The 25,177-nt window shown below is 30.5% G+C and overlaps 1 protein-coding gene across 1 annotated transcript in view; it reads left to right on the top strand.

Moving 5' to 3' along the window:
• The window catches only part of LOC145966149 (protein amalgam), an 81,289-nt gene that overhangs the window by 45,972 nt on the left and 10,140 nt on the right, over positions 1-25,177 (top strand). The window contains exons 3-4 of the mRNA XM_083089998.1: positions 10,920-11,127; positions 21,340-21,498. Of these exons, the coding sequence (XP_082946124.1) occupies positions 10,920-11,127; positions 21,340-21,498 (367 nt within the window). The remainder of the gene's footprint in view (positions 1-10,919; positions 11,128-21,339; positions 21,499-25,177) is intronic.

The following is a 25,177-nucleotide window of genomic DNA, read 5'->3' as shown; positions in this document are numbered from 1 at the left end:
CAGTTTTAAAGATAGCTTGTTCAATTGTATCTCTGATGTAATAAAATTTATAATTTGCTTTCGTTTTAATAGATGTAATATAGACAGTGTAGCTTTTTTATCACACACAAATCATATACTGCATACGTTTTATAAAAGGCATAAAAATATGAATGTATAAATATATTTTGTCAGTGTCACTTTGCACAATAATATATAACTTGGTATCGCGTCAGAAATACGTCGTGAGCTATCATTGACTTACTAACAATAAGCTTAACAACCAATAATAGAAGTACAGTTAACTTTCGAAGTTGATAAGTTTCGATCGTTTTAACGCAAAATAATGCAATTTGAAAAGACTATTTGTTTTGAATAATGTGAAGAGAGTAGTTTGGAGTTTATTATAGAATTTCTCAAGTTTGTTATAAACAAGTAAAGATGCTCGTGAGTTAACTCAAGCACTCAACTTTTATGATATATACTTGTCTAAGGTATGAAGCACTTTTAACAGATTGCGGCAAGTTGAACTAAATAACGTTCAGAGAGTAAAACCATATAAAATATTTTAGGCATAGCAAATTCTTAATATACTTTATTGGTATTTATCTACTACATATATCCGTTACATACGCATATATCCATATTTATCCATATTGTATATCTGTATTTACTTGTGATTCATTGGACAAAAATATAGTTTTTATAAATAAAATAAATTATCAAAGCTGCAAAATTTAAAATATTGACTCAACATTTTTTTATTTATCTTTATGAATATTAAATGCGAATATGCGCTTACAAATCATTTAATCAGCATTATTTTATATTGGTGTAAATAACAAATAACATATAACAATAAACTTTAACGTCCAATGTAAAGGATTTGTATCTTTTACAAAACAGCGTTGTACAATGTCATTGCATTAATAATTTATTATCGTTTCAAAAGATATGCGACTGCTAATCATAGGGAAGGTACTCAGCAAATATATGCGCTATTTATTACAACGGTTGTCTTTGCAATCAGCGCGACTAGCGACAGGAGATGCACATTTCAGCTTACGCGTAAGTAGGAGGCACTTCTTATAGAATATAACCAGGTTAATGGTAATGCGCTAGACAAACAAGTCGTAGAGCACGAGCTTTAGGAATTACGTATCTGTCCATGGGAACACAAACGACCGGGATAGCGTTATCTGTATTTGACATTCGTTACGATGATTGCCTTTGTAATTAGCGCGTCCGTGGTTGACGAGCGATTACAATTAACAGGGCATTCCTTGTTTAGGCAAAACCCGTTCAATCGGCTCTTGTTGGGCTCATTAATGTGATCGTGTGTTTTGTCGGTAGCAGGAGCGTTTGATAGTGGTTGTAAAATGTCGAACTAAAGAGAGAGAGCGAGAAGGGAGGAGGGAAAGAGAGAGAGAGAGAGAGAGAGAGAGAGAGAGAGAAAGAGAGAAGGGGGTTGAACACTCACAGGAGGAAAGTGTGCGGGGGATAAACCGCAGCAGACAATAATTATGCCGATTGTACCACTGGGACTAATTATCCGTCTGTACAACTTGCATCGAATTCACTGACTATTTCGTTCTCTGTCCACGGCAAACTTTGACGTTACGGACAGATGCTTATCTTTGAGTTCTCTGATAACATGTGAAACTAACCCGTAATCCGATCTGGATTAAGTAGCCTTCCTGTTGTTCGTATACTATAAAGAGTATATTTAAAGAGTATATTTAACAGTCCAGTATGCAAAGTATTTTTTACAAAATATCGTCAAGTAAAGTTTATGCTAAATTGCATTGAAAATCGTTACATTTAGATAATTCTATTGGATGAATTTTTTATTACACATATATCATAAATATTGTTTTCGAAATAAATGTAATTTAGCAAATAACATTTTAATTATACATTAATGCGAAATCTTCTGTTATTAAGTGCCGTATTATGTGATAAAATTACAAAACAAATATTTTTATAGGAAATGAGATGGCAAGTTATTTATTTACTTCTCAACCTCATTATAAATAATTGATTAATTGATTAATAATAATTTCCAAATTATATTTTTTTGACAAAAGTTTTATTTAAGTTATATTTAAAATGAAATAAAATCTCATTATTTATATGTACACATATATTAAAATTTTATTTGTTAAAATTGTTTCATTTTTAATTACTTATAATATTAATTTTAATTACTTATAATGCTAAAGTTGCAATATCGAAGATATAACACAATCGTTATTTTTTATATACATAGTCGCTTTTTATTAAAAAGAAAGATTAATCTCTGGTACAATCTACACGTGCTTTATAATTTTATATGCAGTTAAGTGAGACATTCATGCAAAACATAAATTTTTAATTGCAACAAGGCAAAACAAAATGAAACACTAATTGAATCTGTCTTTCATATAAATGCAGTAATTATTAGTCTGGAAATATAATCGTAGCTTTTTTAAGCAGTGAGTGATAATTTAATGTGATAAAACATATTGAACAAAACATTAGTAAACAAATTAGTAAAATCACATAGAAAGTAATTCCAAAATTTTTCAAAATTTGTTAAATAATATTTAGAAGCAATGTAAAAACATCAATTATATTTATTAAAATATGTATCTTTTGAAAACTTCGCATGTATGTATAATTTTATTATAGACATAATTTTATAATAGACATAAGACACACACAGAAAGCATAAGTTTTTTTTATATAAAACAAGCGAAGAAACCAAAAATAAATATTAAAATCGCTATAGATTACGCGTAGCATATCCGTTTCAGCGCATATTTTTTTCCTCATACATCATTTCTTTTTAATTTTCGATACGGTCATACATGTATCACGATCGAGGAGTGAATGACGTGCGTTAGACGTTTAAACCACGAGCGCTATACAAGCGTGATTATTACCATACCATAGCCGTCCGACGATAACTGCTATCACGTTTAGAATTTTCCAATATTTACACATCGGAATATTCAACGTTTTCCAACGTGCCGTTAGAAAACTTGAATAACCAATGCTTGTTTTGTTGTCGAGTACATTTAATATATTTGTCTTCAATAAACGCGAACACTGACTGATTTTCATGTGCACGTTTAATGACGCTTTGTTTTACCAATTAGCAATATAACATACATTCATCGTGTATGATATACAGATATATACAACGATAAATCTCTCTTGCATTATATACAGGATAGTATATTATTTGTTGTTAAATGAAGTAACCAAAATTTTATTTTATTTGTTTTATGTATACAACATTAAAAAACAGGATAATTATAATTATAATTATATTTAATAATTATACATATACAGGGTGTCCGATTCGTGAGGGACCAAACGAAAAGTGATGATAGATTGGGTCAAACTAAGAAGAAAAGTCCTTTACCATTTTGCAAAATTCACAATAATTATTAAGTAATAAGCAAAAATGTCACATGAAGGTTACCTTTAATTTTTTAAATGGAACCCCCTATTTTTTATTATGTATTCTTATAGCTTATCTCGAGAGCTTTCCAAAACACTATAATAAAGTATTTCTTCATTGAGTACTTTTCGAGTTATGAGGCTTGAAATAATTTCTTAATTTTACATAAACCATAAAATATCTAGTAAAATATTCATTTTTCGATTATCTTATCTTAATACTTTTATATACAAAACAATGAGAGGAATCAATTGATGTAAAGAAAAAACATAGTTGTTTCGAAAAAAAAAATGTAATTTGCAATTAACAATTACATTATTTTTTCGAAACAATTATGTTCTTTTTTTACACCAATTGATTCCTCTCATTATTTTGCATATAAAAGTATTAAGGTAAGATAATCGAAAAATGAATATTTTACTAGATATTTTATGGTTTATGTAAAATTAAGAAATTATTTCAAGCCTCATAACTCGAAAAGTACTCAATGAAGAAATACTTTATTATAGTGTTTTGAAAAGCTCTCGAAATAAGCTACAAGAATGTGCAAAAATATATAGGGTGTTCCATTTGAAAAATTCAAGGTGACCTTCATGTGACCTTCCAGCGACTATTCAAGGTCAAACTATTGCCACCATTTTATAGCTCTCTTTAAACCAAACAACTTTTATTTGAAACATTTTTCTCTAAAATGCTTTATTTTTTAGATATTCGACCGTTTCCGGACTTTTCGAAAACCCTGTATATATATATATATATATATATACAGGGTGACCCATTTTAACTTAGGCAGCCAAATAACTCGAAAAATAAGTAAGATAGAGAAAAATGTTTTAGACAAAAGTTGTATGGTTTCGAGGGGGCCATAAGATGTTATCATTGGTTTGACCTTGAAGAGTCATTTGAAGGTCACGTGAAGGTCACTTCAATTTTTTTAAATGGAATACCCTATATATTTTTGTACATTCTTGTAGCTTATTTCGAGAGCTTTCCAAAACACTATAATTAAGTACCTTTCCGTTAAGTACTTTTTGAGTTATGATGCTTGAAATAATTTCTTAATTTTACATAAACCGTAAAATATCTTGTAAAATATTCATTTTTCGATTATCTTACTTTAATACTTTTATGTACAAAATAATGAGAGGAATCAATTGGTGTAAAGAAAACACATAGTTGTTTTTAAGAAAAAATATAGAATTGTTAATTGCAAATTACATATTTTTTCTTCGAAACAACTATGTGTTTTCTTTACACCAATTGATTCCTCTCATTATTTTGTACATAAAACTATTAAGGTAAGGTAATCGAAAAATGAATATTTTACAAGATATTTTACGGTTTATGTAAAATTAAGAAATTATTTCAAGCCTCATAACTCAAAAAGTACTTAACGAAAATGTACTTAATTATAGTGTTTTGGAAAGCTCTCGAGATGAGCTACAAGAATGTGCAAAAATATATAGGATGTTCCATTTAAAAAAATTGAAGTGACCTTCACGTGACCTTCAAATGACTCTTCAAGGTCAAACCAATGATACCATCTTATGGCCCCCTCGAAACCATACAACTTTTGTCTAAAACATTTTTCTCTATCTTGCTTATTTTTCGAGTTATTTGGCTGCCTAAGTTAAAATGGGTCACCCTGTATATATAACCTCTTTTTCTCTCTCTGTCTCTTTTCTTTTGGTAAACGAAACTGTGATTATATCGTCTTTGTTTCTTATTTAATGTTATTAGATTATATAAAAGCACACACACACACACACACACACACATTACTCAACTATTAAACATTGAGAATTTTACATACGTTATCGTTGAGATTTTAATACTAGAAGCAATGTGTTCATTGAATACGATTCTCTCTCTTTCTCTGTCGAACAATTTATTACACCGAAAAATTGCTTGGTCGCGTTCATATCTTGTTAAAATATTTGAGAAATCTTTAAGAGCCTTGTATAGTCGGATAAATACGAATCACTGTCTCTTTATTTTTCTTCGTAAGCCATCGTCGTAAGCTGCGAGTAATGTATGCGTTGTTGCATAAATGCAATATTGACGAGGAAACATTATTTTTTTTATTCCTATCGCGCAATGTCGTGCGTGTAAAGACCATCTCTAGATGATAGCCAAGCGATATCGCATAAGAGAACCGTTCGCAATAACAACTCGTGACGTAATTTTAATTTCATCGTGTCGTGTTTCATGACATTACAATACTACATGTTTATGTAGCTACCTGTCTTTCTATCTATACACTTGATACTTTTATTTTCTCATAACACTGTTGTATAAACTATTACAATAATGATACTAATAAACAAAATTAATTTATATTCCCAAAGCAGTACCGTAATTTCAAATAATATTCGTATAAAAAGTGAACATTCTTGAAACAACATATGTAGTTGTTATATTGAATCATATTAGCATAATACGAGTACATATTAGCACAATATACGCGTTTATCTAATTATTCAAAAGCACTTGATATAGCAATTGTCATAATTTTATATGTCCCAATTAGACAAAACAAATATAATTATATCAACGTACTTCTATCGCTGTAGAAAGCGCGATACTTGATAATAATGGATCCTAATTTCGTTAATTTATTATTTTAAGATATTTTATATATTAAAAATACCGACAATGCCAGCAAGATTTCGATATGTTTAATGTCTGCTTAAAATGAATTATTTTTATACAATTTATATTATTAGGAGATTTCAAAGTTTCGAATACACAGATTACCTTAAAATATCATTTAAAACGATATTCAATTTACTGCAGGTCTCTTTGAAACGTATTTAAATCTCGCCAGCATTATCCTCGTTTCAAAATACTCAAACTCGTATCAACGTTCTCGCTTACAGTCGACGACGATTACGCGAGCGCACGCAAACGGAAGAGAAATCGAAGGAGAAAGGATGAGCGATCGTCCGGCGGGTTAGGACACGATATACTCTCAAGGGGAACTTGCCCGAGTCATTTTTCATCGCGAATCCGAGTCGCGAAAGCGTTCGGCCCTCGAGAAGATATCTCGCGAAATTAAAGAACTACACGCTCGGATACTTCTTTCGTACTGTAGGTGCAACTAAGGGATGAAACGAGTATTGCGGAAAGATAGTGCAACGAGTGGTTGCGAAGTGGAGGGAGGGGGAGGAATGTTGAGGAAAGAGTCCGAATAAAAAAAAATAGCTAGGTAGGTAGGTAGGTATACACAAGCATCGCCTTGTACAAGCGACTGACGTAAACGAAAATAAAGAGTCGCCGCCGAGTTCTGATTTCCTCTCCGCTTTCAACTAACAGACCGGATAGTCGCATCTAAAGCACAGAAAACAGCGGGCGAAATGAAAAAAGGACGCGGAAGTGTTGTTTTGCGAGATGCGGAGAGACTCGGGAGGAGAAATGCGGCGGAAAACGAGACAAGTCCGTGGTAGGGTTTATTCAAACGCGCGCTCGGCCGCATGATTACGGCAACGTGCAATTATGTACATAGCGAAACGAATCATTCGTAAAAGCGAAACGTGTCGTACCGCAATGCTGGTCGCATTTCGACTGCATTTCGGCCCTGCATACGAACTTGAGTAATTGCCGCGATGACAACTCTCGGTCGTGGACCGCGGGACGACGTGCGGGATAAAAGAGGACGACGTGCTTCCATTACACGTGCTCGTGGAGTCCGTCATGCGTACGTAATGGACCGATACCGGTGATGCTTTCGAGGAGAAAAAGGAGAAGAAACAGAGTGTATGCATGCATGTAGATAGACGCGTGCGTGCGTGCACCCTTCTCTATCAGCCCCCGAGAGCTTTCGCACCTCGTCTTGGGCGCACAATTTACTACCACCCCTCGCCCTACCACCCCCGTCGTTCGCGTTTTCTTCGCCGCCCGCGCTCCGGCACCTTCTTTTCCGTTTCTTTCTCGCGGCGGACGTAATCCCCGTTTTTCCACCCTCGTTCCTCGTCCTCGAGCCGCTCACCCTGAAATCGTTCTTTTCCTTTTATTCGTTCGCCGTTCCTCGACTAGACCGCTTCTGCCTGTCCGGTACATACGAGGCACGTGGCGCTTGCAACTGTGCGCGACACATCGCCTACGGGCCGAGGAGAAGCGCTACATGAGGAGTGGAGAGGAGAGGTGGACGTGTGCGCTCTAAAACGACGTCGAGTGTATTACGACTTCGGCGTAACAAGTTCTTTTTTTTTCGTTTCCTTTTCTCGCTCTTTCGTTCTTCCCCTCTCTCCCTCTCTTTTCGTCTTTTTCTCTCCCCATTCCCGTCCTCTTTATGTTACGAGCGTAGTTGGTAAGCGTCGAGCACATTGTCGGTAGCACTTGGACGATGAGACGCGTTGACAGCTTCCGCGATGAGAAAGACGGAAAAGACGGTAGTTGAAGGGATTGCCGGGAGTAGAGGGGAGAGGGGATGGAGCATGAAAGACTCGCAACGGACATTCATAAATAAAACCGCATGCGGCATCGTTTCAACGAGATCTTTGTCCTTTTTTTTTGTCTCTTATGAAGAATAAGCACGATGAATGTTATCTACTTTTTTAATGAGATCTCTCGACTAGATTGCGATATAGATTACAGTACACAAAGCGATAGGTGTGTTCCAAAGTGTGTTGCAGCTTATATATTCCGCGAATATTGGATCAAATAAAAGAAGGATTACTTTTATAGAAAATGAGATACAGAAGTGAAATGGTAACTAGGTACTTGCGTACATTATTATGCTCTTTGATTTGATTCCTGACAATGATAGCTTTATAACTTGACACTTGTAGCTTTGACATTTCTTTGAATGTGATATTTGTCCTTTGAGAAATTTAATACAATCGTGGAACAAATTCTGAACAATATTTTTGACTCATATGCATTTATAAACACACTTTTTAAGTGTTTTATTGATAGATTAAAGATCAAATTATATTTTTATAAAAACAAATACTTTTAAAAACGAGAAGATATGAGAGAGTACATTTAAATTGTTTATAATAAAGAACATTTTTTCGGATATTAAAAGTCAACATTATAATGTTTATAATGATTCTTTGAAATAATTTAAACAATTATATTTAAGCTATATATTTATGTACACATCCATGTATATACACACATATATAAATAAAAAATTTTTATTATACAACTATATAAATATATATACAGCACTATATGTAAATTTTCTATATTGATCATTTATTTAAAGAAGAAAGTAAATATAATAGAAATACGTACAGGGTGTTTCCGCAACATACACATCATTAAGTCGGGTTGCCTATCTGCCCACTCAGGGACATGCTTTACTGGGCTCGCAGAATAAGATCAAAATGGGAATAAGGAAAAAGGAATCTGTTTTATTACTCTATTATAATGAACAGTTGTGAAATTTAATAATATAAATAAAATATTTATCTAATAATAAATAAAATAATAATAGATAAAATAACATAAATAAAATTTAATAAACAAATTTGGACAAATATAATGAAAAATACTTATAATGAAAAATATATTTAATTTTTAAATATAATAAATTATAAGAATTTGATATAATCACTATTTTCTTTTAAACATAGAACAATCCTGCTGAAAATGTCTCTCACTTGTTTTATCAGAAGAGTGATCTCTGCCCATGGATCTTATGTCTATGGACTTTTTTATGTGGAACATCTTAAAAAATAAAATATATCACACCCTGCTGGAAAATGCAGAAATTCTTAAAAATAGAATTCGTAACGCATGTGCGGAAATCACTTCTCTTATGATGTCGCGTGAAAGAAAATTTCATGCTTCAGAATTGCTTTATGTTTAGAAGAAGATGGTGGTTATATTGAACATTTATTATAATTTATTACATTTAAAGATCAAAAATATTTGTCATTATAAGTATATTTTATTATATTTGTTTATTATATTTTTTACTATATTATATTTGTTCAAATTTATTTATTAAATTTACGTTATTAATATATGTTAATATATATTAATATTTATTATTAAATATTATAATTAAATGTTATAATGTGTTATTAAACAAATTTGTCAATTTATTAGAATTGAATACTTTATATATATTATTATTATCTATATTATTAAAAATATATTACATATAAATATATAATATATATTATTACATATATATTTTATCTATATTATTAAATTTCGCAATTATTTACTATAATAAAATGATAAGATTTCCCTTTCCTTACTCCCCGTTGAACTCGCATTTTAATCTTATTCAGCGAGTCTAATAAAGTATGCTCCTGACGATGGGCATCCCGACTTAATGATGTGTATGTTGCGGAAACACCCTGTACATACGTATGTATATGCAGCAGTTGCACAATTTATAAGAGCTAATAACTTCATGCAAATATTATTATTATATTATAAAGCTAATTTAGAAAAAAAGTCTTAATATGAAATTTATATAAAAGTCACTTAACATAAAATTATAATACGGTTTTGTCACTTTCTTCTAGCGTTATTATTTCTAATGGAATCAGTTGAAAATTGTTTCTGGATGCAATTTTCTTTTTCATCTTTCTCGTTAAACAAAACTTGCAAAACATGCAAATTTGTTTTACATAACACGATATAATAAAATATTAACTCCTTTTATGCAGCTGGCAACAGGCAAGAAGAGTATAAAGTATCTATAGCATTTGTTGTCATTCTGAATATGATGCGGAAAAATTGGATGTACATCTCGAAAATACATTTTGAAAATTTAATTCTGTACATGCTGAAATATATGTTCCAAAGAGCAATAGTTTTTGTTTCAAAAACTGAAAGAGTTCCTAATTTTTGATATATTTTTATTTATTTTCGTGGTTATCCAAAGGATAGAAATTAATATAAGTACATATAATAATAATATGTAATTAAAATAATTATATGGAATTAAAATATTTTTAAAAACGTTTAAAGTGTTAATTTGAAAAATATTGATATATCTTTTTTGTTAGAAAGCCAATCAATATATAAAAGACTTTAATATTAAAATAACATTATTATTTTTATATTTCTTCGATATTTTTACTATTTTATCTTCCACAATCATTCGTCTGAGCTGTTAGTACGAATTGATTTATATCTAGGAAGCATTGCATTTCGTGTACATAAGTATTTACATAAAACTTTTTCTTGCTTTGAAACTTCTCCTAGAAAGTTCTCAAAATACTTGAAAGCAATAAGATGCCGTTCTGTGTATAATATGAAGCTCTTATTCATATCGCACTTTTTACATTGAGCATAATTTTGAAATTCTATTTATATTATACACATTGCACAAACTTGATATAAATTAAAAGCAGTATATATAAGTATTATAAGATAAATATTAGAATATAAAATCATAGCATCGATGTTGTATACCAAAGTTTTACAAACTTGCAAATAATAATTTTGCAAACTTGTAAATAAATTAAAGGAATTAAATTATATGGTACTGCTCGTTTTATCAGATTCTATTTTTATATTGCAGGTAGCGTGGCTACGAGTCGATACGCAGACGATTCTGACGATATCAAATCACGTTATCACGAAGAATCATCGGATCGCAGTGACACACATTGGCCATCGAACGTGGTCCCTGCATATAAAATATACACGCCAGTCTGACAGCGGTTGGTACATGTGCCAGGTTAATACTGACCCGATGTCCAGCATCGTTGGTTTTCTCGAAGTTGTTGGTAAAGATCAAACTCCTTTAATTTTTCCTTGAAAAGATATCGTCTTTGTTCTATATCTATATTTAAAAAAATCTTAATAATTTTTGAATATAATGTGATATAGACTTGCGTATACATTTAATATTGCAAAAGAGGATAGTCAATATTGATAGTCAATATGAAAAATAAAGAAAAATAATTATTCTCAATATTATTTCAAATCTCTGCGCAAACAAGAGGCTAGAAGAAATATATCAGCTGAAGTTAAGTAGTATAAACATACATCTGCGCAAACGAGAGAAGTGATATCTCAGAGTTGAAGTAATACATATCTATTTAATATGCATGTGAATAAGCATAATATATATATATATATATATATATATATATATATATATATAATAGAAAATATAGAAGTTACAAAGAGTAAATTAAAAAATTATATTACAATATATATATATATATAAATTTCTAGAATTATATTAATAACTTACTATTTAAAAATCACACTTTATATATACAAATATCGAAATTATTTATAAAAAAATATTTATATATTATAGAATACGAAAGAGTCATAGTTATTAAATAACTAAAAATACTTGATAATAATAATAATTTATAACTAAAAATCAGCTATTTAACTCAAAACATTATATATAAATTCTTTATTGAAAATATTACTTTATCTGAATGGATGTTTATTGCATATGCAATATAATGTAACATAAATTTTTACTTGCACTATAAAACTCGGACATTTTATTATTATATCAAACCAATGATATAAATCATAATTATTAGTAAGCTTTTGTCGAGTAAAGCGTTATCGTAAAGCCACACCGTTGAGAGAACATCGTATCACATACATCGGATAATATCACACACAGCATTATTATCTGTTCGAAAATTATAAATGTTTTCTCTTGAACTCCGCACTCAATACAGATTATCATGTTACACAAAGAAACTGACATATTCAGCTGTAGAACTGGTGCAATTTCACTGATGAGTGGCAATGGGACGCGATCCTTTGAATGTACCAACTCTGCGTGGTATGTTCATTTGTTTTATCTGGAATAAGTGACAGGATTTCTTTGATAGAAACTCGTCGCATTACAACCTACTCTTTCTTCCATGGTGTTATTACTGTTCACTAATTGTGAGTAACGTCAAAGGTATAAAGGCTTTCTAAAGAGAATAGAATGTACAAAGGTCTTATTGGTATAAAGTGATTTATCTGTATTTTATTTGCATTTGATAAAATCGTTCCATATTGCGATATTACATAATTGTTATTAACTTTGATAATTGAAAATTAAATGGTTATAGAAGATATCGATAGAGATTGAATATATTTATTAACTAGAAGAAAATATGACTTTACAATAATCCGTTAGTGTTTTGACATTTATATTATTTTCTATCTTCTCTTTGAATATTGCAGATAATATTACATTTAATGTGACTATACATTTTTACACAAAATATAAAAATATATAATTTTTAATTGCTGGCTTATGGATAATTACATTCGTTATATTTGCATAATTGTGTCAGGTATCTTTTTGATTATTCAATATAAATAAATGTGAAAAAATAATTTTCACGTAATTTTATTTAAAAGTGATTATTTGAATAAAATTATTTTGATAAAATTTGAATATTATCATCAGTTGTACATACGTAACTTGAAACCTGCATACACTTATATAAATATAAATATTGCGCGTAATTTCCGGTTGTTATGAAGTCTAAAGGGCGGAAAATTGAGCGGGAAATGAGAATTCCGAAATGATTTAAGGACTGCTGCCGACAAATATTTGCGAGCAAATCGTGCGTTCGGGATTGCTCGTGAATTTGTAACCCACGCCATCAGAAACTCCAGGATCCTCGACTACTCGTTGCGAAACTCGACTAAGCACAGGCGGATTCAGCGTTTTCCATGTATACGTAACTCGCGATTGTCCCGCGGAACACATCCTTTGCTAGCAGGGCGCATCCTTCTTCCTGCGACTATGCATCAACTGATCCTTCCTCGGAACTTTCTTGGCACTTGGTACCACCGTCCTTGTTACCGCCAACTTGTCAAACTTCGCCAACTATGGCCGTCTTGGCGGACACCATAGTACCTCTAGAGGAAGGCGTGATTGCTACTACAAGACACCGATATTCAATCCTTGATTATTTGTTTCTCAGCACTCTGGAGAATACTACGTACAACATCATAAGCTCCGTAAGGCTGATCTTCACCTTAATTTACCAATTCTCCAGCGAGAAATATATTATACTTTCTTAATTACTTTACTTTATAACGCAAAATTATGACACGGCAATTAAACTGTTATAAATTATTATTACATCACATTCTCTCTTTTTCCTATAGAACTATTTTATTTTAGCTTTCGCATTAAATATTCGTAGTGTTTTCTTAATGTGATACATCATGAAATAATTCAAATATTTACTATCAAATATTTATTTACTAATAAAATCGTAAATTACATTATTATTTAATTCAATATGTTAAATATTTTGATATCAAATAGAGTTGTTTTTAGAGATTTGAATATTTTTCCCATTTTTATTATGCTTGACAATTATCCTAATACGATTTCATTAGGCTGGGGAAGTTTATCTTACTTTTTTTTTAAATTAACGAACGTCTAGATTAACGATCTTTTTCACTACCAATTATCAGTTGACTTGACAAAGGTCCTGACACAAATCCTGATCTCTGGAGATCATTGGTCAACTCTATCGCGTTCTGGCGCAATAGCATTCGGGAGATGAATATCGGACTGCCGGAAATTACCAAATAAATGCTGGCATTCTATACTCTCGCGGAAAGCTAATGTATCTCCATAAATACCTCAGTTGAGGTTACTGATTTATATCTCTTAACAAGCTTACAGATAGTATCCCATTGATACATTGCGAGGCTCACGTTAACTAGGATTTAAGTGAGACGGCTGAACATTCATAAATGGATGTATAATTAAACATTTATTTTCAAGAAAAATCGTTTTATTTACCGTGTAACATGATTTAATATGATTTAATATTTTATTGTATATTAATGATACAAATATTTTATAATTTCATACTTTCCATGTTTGTGCCTCTATTAATTAAAAAAGATAAATTTGATAAAGAAGCAGCTACACCAGGAGCAGCTAATATGTCTAAATTATTATCTATTTAGAAAAGCCTAAAATTAATAATCATATTAATAAATATAAAATAGAAATAAGGTATATATGAATATAGATGGTTTGAAATAAAACTTAATATAATAAAAATGCTTTAATTAAAAATTTAATGAACTTTATTAAGACGTTTTATATTACTTTAGTATTGATTGTTGTTTTTTTCTATTTGTATAATATACGTATTTGATATTTTTATATATGATTTAGAAAAAATATTTTCATGTTGAGAGAATTTTACTATAAAATTTAAAGTAACGTTTTGCGTTGGACAAGAAAAAAAAAAGGGTTGAACAGATTAAAGATTTCACACCTCAACGAGTTCCCTCGAGTGGTTTGCCAAGATAGAGACGCCTCCCCGCGCTACCCGCAACGACCTTTCGCGATCGGCTGGATTTGTGGCGGCGGGATGCAAATATATGTAAAGTACGTATCCCCGCGCCGAAACCTTTCGAGGGCGATTGTACTCTTGGCGGGCTATTAGACACCTTCCCGGCAACTCGTGCTCTACGTTCTAATAACCGGTCGACCTCCTCGCGCCGTAAACCGCCCCCAGCCGCAACGGCTCTGTATAGTTTAACTTCACTGCAACCCCTCGTTAAGATTCTTCTTTATCGGTCCGGTCTATCGTCGACCATATCGTCAAGAGTAAGAAGAAAAGAAAAAAAACGACGTGCCAGTTATTTTGCTTCATTTTGTTTTATCGGATGACATCGTATTTTTCAGTAGTTTGCGCCGTTCAAACAGGAAGGGACAAAAAATTGGCACTGATGCAAATGTTATGGTGAAAATGAGTGTTAGAGTCTCGAATCGTATAAATATTTTAATCAATTTTAATCCTGTTATTTATATTGATTTATTATTTTATGAAACTGTATTTTACAATTTTTTATAGGTTTTGTTTTATAGGTGTTTTATATGTTATGAACCAAATATAACAATGAATTATTAGTTTTCATCTAATAATAACCAATTGCTGTGTATTTCAACTAATAATGAGAGATAAGGATAAAGAAAAAAATATGTGGAAGAATTAGTTGTTGATTTCTTTCTTACGTTATCGAACCATCGATTGTATTATAAATTTGTTTTAATTTGCATCTAGGAAGAGATGGAACGCAAGGAGAAAAATTATACTTGCACGAATTCATCACAGTCTCTACTGCACATATTTTGAAACTCTTGCGCACGTTTGTATTACTTATTGAAACAGCAATATTGCTTTTTTGAAGATGCATGCGTAATAAAAAATTAGTTGTAATTATATAAAACTGCTTTTTCAACGTGCGCGCGTGCAAATCATGAGCAAAGTAAAATATCATTAAATTTATACTAACAATAAGAAAATTATTTTGAAATAATAGTAATTAAAACAGTAACAATCATAATTCTTTCTATGTTAGTAAACTCGTGATGATAGTAAGCATACAATTTATAATAAACATTACTTCGGTTTTATGCCTTTGCGATAATATATATATATTTATATATATTTATATATATATTTATATATATTATATATATATATATATTATATATATTTATATATATATATTTAAATAATTCAATTTGAAAAATTTATTTCCAAGCTTGTTTAAAAATTCAAAAAATGAAAAATATTGAAATATGAAAATAGCAAATATTGCAAATATGGATATTCAATATATTTGGATATTCAATATATCGTTCAAAATATTGACTTGCCGAAACTTTATCTTTTGAATGTATTTTTTATTTTATATAAATCTGATATTGATTGCAGATTGCGCTTAACATATAGACTTCTATCATATAACAATAATATATTTTGTTTATTTATTACTATTAATTTATCTTTATATGAACTTATATAACAACTTATATAGATCTTAAAATATTGTGGATCATAATCTCTGTTTATTCAAAATACGTGTGTATGTAAAATACATATATAAATATAAAGTTTAAGCTTATCGCAGTTAACTTTTAATAAATTTTTTATTAAAATTGCTGCTTTGGCTAATTTATCTAGGTATGGTAGTATATGATAGTAATATGTGGATATTTCTTACTTATCAATGCCTGGATTATAAAATGTCTAACGTGAATATATGCGAATGCAAAGCACTTATGAATATGACCCGAATATAAATATTTGAAAAATATTTGGAATGCTTCACAGAAGCTGCTTAAAAAATACAAACTTATATTCTACTACTAATAGAATATATCTATTTTTTGAATTTGTGGATAATTTATATTTATTCAAAAAAAACTCTTGAAATTCACACATTTAATATTAATATCAAATAAATTTTGTGCGCTGTATAAACTCGATACAATGGCTTATGATTTGCATATACACACATACACCTTTTTAAATAAATTTTAAATAAATTTAAATGTTAAAATGTATAAAACTAATAATGTGGTTATATTTAAAGGAGAAATATTTTATATTACATTATAAAACACACACACATTGATAGAGAAAATGGCTATAGAAATAAAAGACTTAATATATAGCATTACTCGTGATTTCAAATGGTAAAGAGTTGACAGTGTTTTTACAACATTTTTGCATAATTCAATCTCCGGAGATTGATGCGCGTGCATCAATTTAGTATCACGTTGGTCCACATTCGTTCGACCGATCGAACTTTTCAAACGTTATCGGTATGTCGCAAAATATAGCGGCCATTCAAAAAGACACTCGAAGATATCGGTGGTATGAAACGCGGTGTGTACAGTCTACACGCGAATATAAAACGGGATCCACGTGAAAACAAACAAACACAACAGCGCGCGTCGGTGCGCGGGCACGCGTGAAATAATAAATTCGACCCAATTGTTTTCCCGTATCAATAAATATACTATCTGCGGATACGGCGCTTTTTTTCGCCCCGTTTGCGCCCGACACAGTCGGGGCAAAGCGCGAAATGAATTGCACGCCTGGCCCGGTGATATCTCTGTGACCTGTGATGGCGCGGGCGCGTAGCGACGCTGGCGTGGGATTGCTTTTTGCTCGATGGCCGATGCCCGCTTAATTTTTTGGAAGAATTTGCTCCATACAGTAGCCCTCGCTATTTGACTGCTCTACTGTGATTTGCTGTGTCGTCAGACGGCACCCCTCATTTCGGTTTTCTCTTTGTTGGTCTCACGCAAACATTATTGCGAAAATACCATTGACGTACTTTGACGTACATAATTTAATTGGAAACGCATGATTTTACGTAATATCAATTTTATTTTATTAATCATATTTAATTATTAAATAAGGATTTATAAAATTATTAATAATTTTTAAAAAATTATTTACATTTTGTATTGAAATAAAATGTTATTGTTATTATTGCAGTATTGCAATCAAATAATAATAAACACTTTATTACAGATAAATAAAAAATACTGAATATTTTTATTTTTATTTATATAAAAATTTATATAAATATTTTTATTTTTATTTATATGAAAAAAATTAGAGTTTAAACTACCATTCTTAATAATGTTTAAATAGGAAGTAAAGCTGAATATATAGAGCTTTTAAACATTTATAAAATATCTATATTAATTTAATTTATACATATTTTAAAATCGTTGAAATATGTTATCATTAAAAACGAGAAAAAATTATTCAAAATTATTCTTTTCACATTTGCATGTGCTGGAATTAATACTAGGGCGATCGGTTACTGGATAATTAATTAAACAAACAATTTTAAAATAACAGGTTGACTTATTCATTAGAGCATTTTTCATCGATTGACATAGAAATAGAAGTTTTTATATCTCTAATGTGCTTTGAGTTTCCACTTACGCATTCGCAGCTCTCGTCTATCTTCTCCGTCCTGTCGTTAGTACACGGAAGTACCATTCACGCCGGTACTTTTTCGCGTTCGCGGAAACTTCGTCCTGGAACCTCTTTGCCTTCCGAACACGTCTTTCGTAACTCACCAGAGGGACGCGACGTCGGTCTCTGAGAGAGGACTATTCACGAAGGTAGCCTCTTTCGTGACCAGGAAAGAACTCGGTCCGCGTAAGCCGTGGGAAACCATTCCCGGCCAGCCGTCTTTCCGGTACAAACTGCATGTGCGCAGGCCATATTCGGCTCTATTCCGTCTCGAAAGCAACTCGATAATGAAATTTTTCGCATTGTTGTCGCGGAAAATGTATCGAGATGGTGGTCCCGCTTTATCCTCTCTTGCGGTAAAAATTATTTTCGCGAAGGGCGTGGGTCGATCATCATGGAATGCTGGCGATGCCGTAAACATTGTTCTATATTCTATAAACTGTATTGAGAAAGATCAGTCTCGTGTGTATGCGCGAATAATCTTTGTGTTACCAACACCAAGGTAAAAATGTTTACAAGCTACATCAAAAAAAGATCCTTTCCTGCATAAAACGGTATAAAAAGATAAACTATAGAGGAAAATTCACTGACATAGTATTCTTAGTGTGTGAGGCTTTATAGTTTGATGTATAATGTGCAACAATAAAAGTAAATAATTTATTTTAAATACGAATTTTTTTTTATCGACGTTTATAAGAAATCTCTCTCATAATAATATATCTTAGGGAAAAAGACTTTTTGAATAACCATTATGGAGTGTTTTAGTCAAAAATAGTAAGTTTTTTAAAATAAGTTCTATCGTGCGAATAATTGAATAAGACTTTTGCAACGCTCTTAATAAATATTTCTTATTTTTAGTACAAATATCATGACTAACAGTATTTTTATCATTATAAACATGTATCTAAACATTATATAAAATAATTAACTTTTATTACTAAATTGGGGAAATATATTAAATTTATATACATTTAAATAAAGCTTAGAGTTAAGAATTAAAGTTTGAACTTTCAACTAATTTATGAAACAATAAAAGCAACTATCTTTTCCATAAAAGCTTTATAGTATTTTTTTGTATAGTATAAAAAACTAGTATACTAGTATAAAAAAACTTCTTCATTTTATTTTTCAACTAGATAAGTGCGACATTTCATTCTGTCATACTGTCATTTTGTCACACTGTCATCTTGTCTGTTTTATTTAAAGATCTTTTCTTAAGAGATATATATTTAAGAGATACTGATTAATTCACGAACATTGGCGCGTGAATAAATCTGTGCTTCTATGACAGGAGCAATGACCTCTCCTATATTTGGATATAGAAGTACGAAAATCGCATTTTCTCAAAACATTATTTTATTAAAGAGTATGTACTATTATTATCAAATAATAATAATTAAATAATAATTTGATAAATAACATAGAGAATGATGATCTGGAGAGAATAATTTTCGCAGTAGTGTTATTTCTTGCAGTTGATTAAGACATAATTAAAATTACATGTTATAATACAAAATTGTATTTCACAAAAAGAAACTTTTCATAAAAAGTTTATTTTTCTCATAATAATTTTATATATTTCGATTTAATAGTTACATATATATATATATATATATATATATATATACATATATATATATATATGTAATAAATAGATAAAAATTCTAAGATTAATGGATAAATAATATATACAATAATCTGATCAATAATTTTATAAAAATATAAAACAAATTTAACCATAGAAAAGAGAAGATTTCTCTGAATTTTTGTTCCTATTGAGCGGTTTCTTTGGAATATTTTGCTGCGTTTGTCAAAGTAAAAGAGAAAATTGAACGAACCTATTCTCATCTCTGTTTTATTCTTACATATTTTTATTCTTTATATATTTTTCAACGTTTTATATCATCATATTTTATAGAACGTTCTTGTGTGTGTAAAACGATACAATAATTAATTCAGATATTTTAATACATGAATCAGTTAAAGTAAAAATCGCGTTTATATAGAAATGTGAATTCAAACAAAATAAATAATAAAATAGGATATATATATATATATATATATATATATATATATATATTGATTTTGATATTTTAGTGGATTTATATGCTCAGATTAGAGAAATAAGCATAGTTTCTCTAAACTATCAAACATGTATATATCTCCTAAACACAGAGCAATACACTATGTATCCGACCATTATTTACTAACTTGGATGGATAAAGCTATACGATGGATTTACTTTGCATGATATATTGCTTGCTTATGCAGTTTGAGTAATTCAAATAACTTACTTACTGTTCTCTTACTTTAGATCCTGTTCATATCATTCGTGTATTAATATACACAATGATGTTATAAATTTTTATAAAATTTTCTCTTCACCAATCAGATTTGTGAAACTGTCAGATATACACATATAGCAGAGATATAAATATATTAAATTATATATGTATATTTAAATTAATAAGATTATAATTTTACTTAATTTACATGCACAACTTCATTTAAGTTATATGTATATATTATAACAATATACCTGTATAATATATTATTTTGTGTTGAAGCACAATAAATCTCTAGGAGAATAGGTTTATATAAGCCTTACCAAAGTTTCATCGAGCACTTTGTGATCTCGCGTTCAAAGACAAGTATATGTGTACGTCGTAACATATTCAATAACGCTAATACTATGCACCCTTCTATAACACTTCATCGAGCTTCTGGTTGCGATTTATAACAAAGCAATAAATTATGATCTCCGTTAAAGTCATACGCCAATGATCGGTGAAAAGTTTTTTCAATGGAATAAAAAGGTATCTCGTGTACAAAAAAAGCGGAGGCTGGTAAAAAGGGGATGAAGAGAGAAGGGTGCCAGCCGGACGTAGACCGGAACGCCACGAAGATTCGAGCAAATTCGGAATCGACGAGGCGAAAACGAGATCTGCCGGGCGAATCGAGATTTTACGAGCGAATCCGCCGTATACGCGAGCGAATGGGGCGCGAAGCTCCATGTTCGCGCGATGCGTATACACGCAGAATATTGCGATACAGTTAGACGGTGACAGAGCATGATCGGCCACCGAGAGATAGCCATCTATCTGGCCGTGACGCTGGTACGCGCAATGTTCTCCGTGTGTTGGTACGCACATGCAGCTCCGGAACGTTCTCGTCGCAATGTGGTCATTGTTTCAGTGCCACCGGATATCCTGGACTATCCCACCAGCACAGACATGGTGGTGCGGGAGGGTAGCAACGTGACGTTACGGTGCGCGGCGACAGGAACACCGGAGCCGACAGTCACGTGGCGTCGCGAGGCGGGCGGCACGATCAGTTTGTCAAACTGGCACGAAGGTACGTATCTTTGCGCTATTGCTATTGCTTCGTCGGATGTCAACTGGGTATATCTTGTCGCACAGGTATCGTCGGTTGGCCATCTCGGGTCGAAGGGTTTTCTCTCTCTAGATCTCTGTGTCTCCTTCAACCCTATTTCGTATTATTATCCCGCGTCACATATATTGAATGTAATCCGTTCGCAGAACGTTCGTGTGGCGAGGCTTTTTCTTGTTCGCGTTAAAATATAGGATGACGGAAAGCTCGTCGTGTCATTTCATGCTGATTGAAGGGAATGTTTATTGTAAGTCCGGTCGGATTATTGAGTGAGTTTTGATGGATGGCGCTATGTGAATCGATACGAGTGCGTTTATTGTTGAATTCACTGTAGATTGAACACGTTTATCGCAATTGATGCGGGCAAAATAAACTTATTTACTTGAGGATTTATTAGAACTGATTAAATATATGATACACATTTGGAATTAAATTTTATAAATTTTCTTTATTTTTTATAAAAGAATAAAAAAAGGGAAATCTCGGTAATGAGAAGTTATATTATCAATGTTGTATCATATAATAAAAATATTTTGTATTATATAAAATATTTTGTAATAGTTTTTAATTATTTTATTATATGTATAATATTATATATATAATAAAATTATATATTTTTTTTTTTTATAATTATGAAGCTTTTTTTGATTCCATTGATATTTCTTTATTGCTTTCACGATACAATATTCAACAATAATTCTTTCACTATCCTTTCGCTTCCTACAGTCTCTCCCAACTGGCGAGAAAATTTAACGATTCGTTACACAAACTGGTTTCTTTCGTGATGTTATTATCAGCAAACTGCCGTTGGCGCAATGTCTATCGAAATAAAATTGCCGAGCATTTATAATATAAACTCATTTACTTTAACCCATTCGGCGAGAAATTAATTTTGTTTACAATTTCGAACAAATTTCTGTCGTTATGCCATCTTTAAGTAAAATCTAGTAAAAACATATAATTTAATTTCTTAATTATTGTAGAAGAAATGTTATATAAGCGTTTGCGATAGAATATTTCAACGAGAATTCATTATTAATGATAATTTTACGATGCATAGTGATTGTTTAAAATTAAACTATTATAATTTTTACAGTTAATTTAATGTCTAATTAATATAAAAAATATAAAAGTATATTGCGTTATTATGTTTTTACATGTACTTTTATGTAATTTGTACGTAAACAATTTTTCTAAAAAATTACAACATACATATATTATTATACTTATGCCAGAAAGAAATTTAATTAATTCTTTAACCTTATGTTTTTTTAATTTTAAAATTACATTTAAAAAACAATTCCATTCAATTCAAGAGTTTTTGTTTTCCCAAATCTCTCAAACAATTCTCCCAATTCAATCATTCACACGCTTTTGGTTTCCGGCTTTATTGAATAGTGTTTCTCTTGTTTTGCGCTTTATGTCAAGATCGTTCAGATCTTTCGCTGACTAATTGCACAAGCAAGTGCTAGGGGCATTCTAGATTGTACATCAAGGTAACTAAAGTACCGTTTTGGTCCCTTTCTTTTTCGGTTGCAGATTTTTCTCTCATCCTTCCATTTTTCTCTTTCACTTTATTTCTGTTTCGCCGAGTACGTTATCGAGTTCCATGCTTTGGAAACACCAATGTGACAGACCAATGTGCAACACATTTGTATTTTCGTTCGTACGAGACTGTGTCAAGAAGTGTAAAGAAACATCTTGCAATGATAAGATATTGCTCGTGCGATCATGTGCTTCCATTATTTCATGTTTTATTCGTCGGATGAAACTTTTATCTTCCGGGCCGATTTTAAGGAATCGCTTTAAGCATTTTGTCACGTTGTCTCTTTATTCGTTTCTTCATCTTGCGTTCGTTTTGCGGGAAGGTTCAGTCGCGATTCCATTAGACGATAAGTACCGGAAAATAGAGTATTCCATCGCACAGCTGTGCGCCATCGCTCTTACGATTTTCTCACTCGATTCGCGCACTTCGTTTGACTTCCAATAATAGTTGAAGAGACGAAAAGAGTTCTTTTATCTTTTTATTCTTATACGATAATCCATACTAAGCGAGTCTGCTTTCTGAAGACGATAAAAATTTGATGTGCGAATTTACCTCAAAGGTCTCAACAGGTGCGCGAATGGAAACGCTTTTTAAGATATTGTGCACAGACGTTGTTATGCATAAATTTCACATGGTACATATTCAAATGCTATAAAGGGCATGGGGAATAATTTATAGTATTAAGCAAATAGGGCAACGAACGCGCACTCAATGATTTTCGAATAATGAAATTAATAGTTATTATAAAATTAATATAAAATAAATAATAAATTCTAATATTCTAAATACGCATACACACATATTTAATTGGCATGATAAATCTAATTAAAAATAAATAATTAAAAGTAATATAATAATCTCATTATTGAAGGTTTTTAAATTGTTTTACTTTTTCAAAGATTTTAATTTTATATTGAACAATTTCTTTATATGTATATGTGTATATGTTTATATCTTTACATTTATATCTTTATCTTTATATTTATATTTATTTTATGAAAATTTTATATTGAAACAGAGATTGTCAGAGTACAAAATATTTATACAAAAATTATTGAATACATATATTACATATATTACATATTTTATAATTACTTATAAATTTTCTACATTTTCCATTTTTCTTGTATAAGTTATGTAATTTTATTTTTTGACAATTACATGTTCACATGTACATATGACTGCATATACATTAGTAGGTCATTGATCTAAAAAGGAACTATGTGAATTATATGGTAATCAATCTGAAAATAAATTTTGCTAGCTTTTCAATTTAATTTTATTGCGCATTTACAATGTGGAACTAATTGTGATTTCAATATACAAATCGATTAGCACGTTTAATTACATAATATCGAAATTAAGGAAATACACATTTTAATTAAACTTGAAATTAATTGTTTTATAATATTAAGCTAGTCAACTGTACTGCAGCATGTGAAACAGGAATTATCGGAAAACATCAGAGAATAAATATTAATTTACAATACATGAAATTACACACAATTGTGACATACACATAATGAGTACTACTTTGTTCACTTTCGCGTATTATTATTTATATTACATTCCATTTAGTACAACTTCCAATTTAACATAAATATGTTATTCAATAGCTAATAAATGTTTTATTTTCTCACTGTTAATATATTTATCGCTAAGTATTTTAATTGTTTTATTGTATTTTGGTATAAAGAAATGTGGATAGAAAAATACATTTAATGTACTTTATTTAAATTGCATGTTTGAAAATTTTGTTAAATGTACAATGTAAAATTAAACATATCCTTTGCATTTCACATTCTCGTTACCTAATAACGTAATTAAAATACATGTGTATTGATTGTTACGTATATGTTATAAATGGTATGTCAAGGAAATGAGGAGAAAATATACAAATTTTTGTGTAAGTGTTGGTGTTATTAAATATTTGTACATAGAATTAATAACAATTTAAGCATTTTATATGAGGAAATGCTTTTATTATTATTATTATTATTATTATATTTGTATTTGCTAATAGTAATGATTTAAAACATCAAATATATTTAATCGATATTAGAAAAAGTTACGTTGATGGTTTTAAGAATAGCATTT

This window comes from Camponotus vicinus, unplaced genomic scaffold (genome assembly GCF_025532165.1).
Source record: "Camponotus vicinus isolate PSW18456_S1 unplaced genomic scaffold, iyCamVici1.0 SCAF_2, whole genome shotgun sequence".
In the NCBI taxonomy this organism is placed as follows: domain Eukaryota; kingdom Metazoa; phylum Arthropoda; class Insecta; order Hymenoptera; family Formicidae; genus Camponotus; species Camponotus vicinus.
The sequence above is the reverse complement of the archived record's forward strand: the minus strand, read 5'-3'. Positions and strand labels throughout refer to the sequence as shown.